The sequence below is a fragment of the Frankliniella occidentalis genome, unplaced genomic scaffold (assembly GCF_000697945.3).
Source record: "Frankliniella occidentalis isolate FOCC.00 unplaced genomic scaffold, Focc_3.1 Scaffold172, whole genome shotgun sequence".
Classification (NCBI taxonomy): domain Eukaryota; kingdom Metazoa; phylum Arthropoda; class Insecta; order Thysanoptera; family Thripidae; genus Frankliniella; species Frankliniella occidentalis.
Genome location: NW_026267298.1, coordinates 387356 through 392297, shown reverse-complemented (window position 1 = coordinate 392297; position 4942 = coordinate 387356). Strand labels below are relative to the sequence as shown.

The window sequence follows — 4942 nt, the reverse complement described above, 5'->3', positions numbered from 1 at the left end:
GGGGGGTATTGGCTGTGAGATTCAAAGGACATCAGGCCTGGGCGCCGCTGGGCGCCAGGATGTAGGTGGCGTAGTTGTCGCTGCTGCATTCGCTGCCCGAGGAAATAGGCAGAGAGGATCAGGATTACGCCTGGAGCGGGTGGGGGCCGAGCCCGGTCCACTCCATCGTCAGCCACCACAGAGATCTGATCTGCCCTGTGTGTGTGTGTGTGTTCGTCGTCATGGTGAAACTTCGCAACGTCCCGACCGCAAAGGTGAGTTAATTTTCTTTACTTGTGCTTCAAAAATAGTTGCGTACTCCGCGATGAAAAGTGTATGTGTGTCACGCTCCCGTCCCGCGCGCGCGGAACGCGGCGCACCGCGAGTCAGACCTTCCCTCTCAGTGATGCCGCGGCCCGCGGCCGCCCGTTCCCCTCCCTCGCTGCTTGTCCGCGGCGCGCGCCGCGGCCCCGCGGTGTGCGTTGGCGGGCGGAGCATGCCCGCTCTCCTCCCTCGCTGCTTATCCGCGAAGCGCGCGCCGCGGCATCGCGGTGTGCGTGAGCAGGTGGGGGCCACGCTCGCGCCGGGGGGCCCCTCACACTTTGTGTCTAGAAGTGATGTTATTGCCACGTTTTAACGAAGGGAAATGTTTGTAGGAGACGGAGAGAAAGCGCCGCAGGTCGAGCAGCAGCGACAGCAGCAGCAGCAGCGACAGCAGTAGCAGCTCAAGCAGCTCAAGCAGCTCCAGCAGCAGCAGCAGCTCAAGCAGCTCAAGCAGCAGCAGCAGCTCCAGCAGCAGCAGCTCCAGCAGCAGCAGCTCCAGCTCCAGCAGCTCCCGGAGTAGCAGCTCAAGCAGCTCAAGCAGCAGCAGCAGCAGCAGCAGCAGCAGCTCCAGCAGCAGCAGCTCCAGCAGCAGCTCAGGCCGCAGCAGCTCGAGGAGCATCATCATCAGGAGCAGGAGGAGCAGTGTGGCCCCCGCGAGGAACCCAGCCCGGGTGCCGGACGCGCCCGCCGCCCCTGCGCCGCCGCCGAGGCGCAAGCCGAGCGCGACCCCCGCGAGCAGCGGGATCCGCCGCGGTGGAACGCCGCCGCCGTGCTGCTCCAAGGATTGTGCATCGCCGCCGCGCACGCCCGTGGTGGACGTGGTTCCTCGGATGATCTCCCCAATCAAGACCCCGCCGATCAAGAAGGTAAGTGCTTAGTGTCCTCAATAGGGTGTGTGCGTGCGTGTTTACACGCTGCCTGTGGCGTGACCACGTAGTGATCGTGCCGCGGGGAACGTGTTTAGCAGGTTGTACTCTCACGTTTAGTTTTCTTGTGTTATCATGTGTGTGTGTGTGTGCTTTGGCAGGTTTGCGTGCGTGACGATAATGCCCCTGCTCAGAACGCTGTGCCGCGCCCCGGCTTTATCGTGGATAAGGTGAGAGACGGTCGAAATTAGACATCAATTTACATGTTTAACTTGTTTCACTTGATCTGGCGAGAGCAGTAAACTCATGTTTTGTGTTGCTTTGTCGCTTTTCAGAAGGATGACTCCCGGGCCGGGCCCTCGCTCTCGCTGTCACCGTCTTACATGGAGGAGCGACGGCGCCGCTCCATGAAGGTGGCGTCGCGACGTCAGCGCGTGTTGCCGCGGCTGCCGCCGCCACCTCACGAGCGTCCCCTGCTTGCATGTCCGGAGTCTGGTCACCGTGAGGGTGCTGAGGGAGAGGAGGAGGAGGAGGAGGAGGAGGAGTACTGCCCAGTAGAGGCTCTGCGTGAGCTACAATCACGCAGAGCTGCTACTGCAAAGTCCTCTAGAGCAGCGAAGCCAGAGCTTGAAGAACTATTCGGAGACATCTCCTGGATGGCGTCGTACTCAAACCGCCCTAACTTCGTTGCTCCAGAGGCGGCCCCCTCCCCTCCCCCTAGCCCCTCCCCTCCCCCTGCCCCTGATGGGGATCAGGATTCCGGATCGAGGGAGGGCCAGGGCATGAGGTGGCCGAGGCTTCGGACGATCACGGGCATAAATGAGAAAGATAGAAGAAGCAATCGGTGCGCACGGCTCATATGGTTGATCACGATGATCGAGACGGGCAAGGCCTGGTTAGATGGCCCTGACAAGGAAATTGTGGAAGAGAAGAAGGAAAATGAGGAAGAGCATGAACATGATGTAGAGAAAGATACAAAATAAAAATGATGACCTTAATTATACTGTACTGATTTCACATTTCTTCCCTGAGAAAAGCATGTAAAAAAGTATGGACATGACTTTACGGTAAAAAAGTGTTTTCGATTTGCTTTTGATGACTGCGCAGAAAAATTAAAAACAGAATACAGAGTAGTTGTCGAAGCTTGAGTGGTTGAGTCGTTTCACACAACTTAAAAAATAATTATTTAAAGCAGAGTAGATGTCGAAGAAGTGTCGATGGCAAAGAGTGTTATATTGAGCAATAAGCATCATCTTGTGTCGTTAACTCACTGTGAAATCTTTTTCTTCATCAAATGTATTGAGGCGTGAGGAGTTTTGGGTAAAGTTGAGAACAACGGAGTACATTGGTAGATAAATTTTTTATTTACAAAAGCAAAAACACAAACAATTTATAGCAGATTTCTATACTCGATCTTGATCTTACTTAACATAAAATCGTAATAATAATACATCAGTTCATATCGTACTTTTTTATAGTCAACATCACCCAGTTGGTTAAAAACTTGAGTGTTAAAATCAGAGCACTCTTCCATAAACTTTACAATTTGCATTTGGTTATCCTTCTTGTGAAGATATGAAAAACCATGACCCTCCTCAAAAATCTTTTCCGCAGCTTCCTTACTTAACTGTTGTATAATTCTAATAATAACAGTAATTGCCTCTTTCTTTTGATCAGCCAAGTATTCGATATATTTTTTAAACAAAAAGATGCGCTCCCACGACTTGAGAGCCAAGTCAATGCATTGAGTCTCAATATCCTTCCTCCTTATCCTAACATTGTACATTTCTTTGTTATCTGATAGATTGACAATGGTGAGCCGGAGCCCACCACAGTCAATAAAGTCACCCAGTTTACCATTCCTTATACCGTCGGCAATAAAATTTTGAATATCCTTTTCGCAAAGGACCCTTAACTCATCGCGGCTCATGCGCACCTTCACGCCGTTCCCGTTGCTGTTTGTGCCCTTCAGCTCAAAGAAGGGCAGCATCTTGTTCAGATCTACCCCAGCCCACAAATACTTGTTTTGGCAAAGCATGATGTAATCAGTAAGGACCCGAATGATGGGGTCCCCCATGCCGTCCGCTGGCACGGCGACGCAGCGGAACATGTCCTCCATGGCGGCCTCGTCAGCTGAGTCGAGGACCACGATTGATGAATTGTCGACAGCAGGCTCCTTTTTGATTGGAGTGGACGTCGCTACGGGTACCGGAGGCACCCCGATGTCGCCGCCCTGCTCCAGCCCGGCCTGCTCACGCTCGCCCTGCTCCAGCAGGCGAGCAATGGTGTTTTCAGCGTTCAGCACGGTCTGTTGGTCCATGAAGTCCAACAGCCCGGACATGTTGGTCAACTCCGTCAAATCCATGGACGAGACGCCCATGTCGGCCAGCATGCCGGCTGCGGCTTCCCTCCCTTGATAGGAGGGTCCTGGTGATGACGGCCCCGGCTGGTAGGAAGGGATGGGCGACGAATCGAGCCCATCCGTGACGTCCATGTCTGGCAGTACCTTCGCAACCATGCGAATATTCTTCTTTGCAGGATAAGGCTTTCGTGCAGCAGCCTTCTGAGCAACGGTGTTGGTGCGGGGAGGAGCCATTTCCTTGCAGGTGTAAGTGTGTATGGCTGATCGAGATCAACTGACTCTCCGGGTCGCGATGTCCTCCTCTTATACCCCTCAGCAGGGGGTCGTCCGCCGGGCCCGGCGGCATCATCCACCCCCTCCCTGTGCTCGCCGCCGGGCGCACGCACCCGCCCACCACCTACCCCTTCCCCCCTGGCCCCCTGTCGAGCGCCGAGCACGACTTCGGCCGCGCCGAGGAGGTCCGAGCAGGACCCCCAGGGCGCTCGCCGAGCCCTTCCCCCCCACCCTTTACACCCCCACCCTGTGCTCGCCGCCCGCCCACGCACCTGCCCCACCCTACCCCCTTCCCCCTTGGTCCCCTGCTGAGTGCCGAACAGGACCCTCGGCGCTCGCCGAGCCCTTCCCTCTCCACCCCTTTCACCCCTTGGCCCTGTGCTTAGCGCCGTGCGCCCGGCGCGGTAAAGGGGGGAGGGGTGATGTAGTCCTTGCGCGTGCACCAGACGACAAGATCAAAGTCCTCAGTTGAACTCGCGCGCCTGAAACTGTCGGTCGTGGCCATGGCAGACAAGTTGCCTCTCCGTGAACTCCTTGACAACTGGAGAAATGGCCTATATGAACCTCAGCAGTACAGGGCACAGGCGTTCCAGGCCCTGTTGGATAGCCTTAGCACGTTGATCATTACCGACTCGTGGTGGGAGATACCGAAGGACCCCGATCTGTTACGTATTCTGGAGAAGGGGTCTAAAGCCTACCTCAGACAGCTCATCTTTCGACAAGAATCAGATCCGACAATTCATAAGCTATACATGCTGGTCAAGAACCGTGTGATGGAGATGCTACGCCCTCAGGTTGGAGGGGGTAGGAGAGCGCCCCCGTGCCAGTGTGCCGCGAGGAAGCCGGACGCCGCCGTGCCGCCGGCGCGCCGCGCACCGGACGCGCCCGCCGCCGCCGCGCCGCCGCCGCCGCCGAGCCGCGAGCCACCCGCGACCCCCGCGAGGAAGCCGGCCCGGGTACCGGACGCACCCCCCGCCCCCGCGCCGCCGCCGAGGCGCGAGCCGGCCGCGACCCCCGCGAGCAACGGGATCCGCCGGGGAGGAACGCCACCGCCGGGGTGCTCCAGGGAGCCTGACCCCTCGCCGCGAAAGAGGAAACGTGATGTGCATGATGATGATGATGATGATGATGATGATGA

At 56.9% G+C, this 4942-nt stretch overlaps 1 protein-coding gene across 1 annotated transcript; it reads left to right on the top strand.

Annotated features, from left to right (window-relative positions):
- The first annotated feature begins 1133 nt into the window (after nt 1–1133).
- On the top strand, nt 1134–2317 carry LOC127750333 (uncharacterized). Its single transcript, XM_052271786.1, has 4 exons — nt 1134–1169; nt 1331–1399; nt 1505–1736; nt 2277–2317. Exons 1-4 carry the CDS (start codon nt 1134–1136, stop codon nt 2315–2317), a joined length of 378 nt encoding a protein of 125 aa, XP_052127746.1.
- Nucleotides 2318–4942: the final 2625 nt, after the last annotated feature.

Bases quoted from the DNA above. Each gene is read 5' to 3' on its own strand.
- LOC127750333 (XM_052271786.1), top strand. From the start codon at position 1,134: ATGATCTCCCCAATCAAGACCCCGCCGATCAAGAAG. The intron at 1,170-1,330 runs GTAAGTGCTTAG...GTGCTTTGGCAG, and splicing joins AGACCCCGCCGATCAAGAAG to GTTTGCGTGCGTGACGATAA. The intron at 1,400-1,504 runs GTGAGAGACGGT...GTCGCTTTTCAG, and splicing joins CCGGCTTTATCGTGGATAAG to AAGGATGACTCCCGGGCCGG.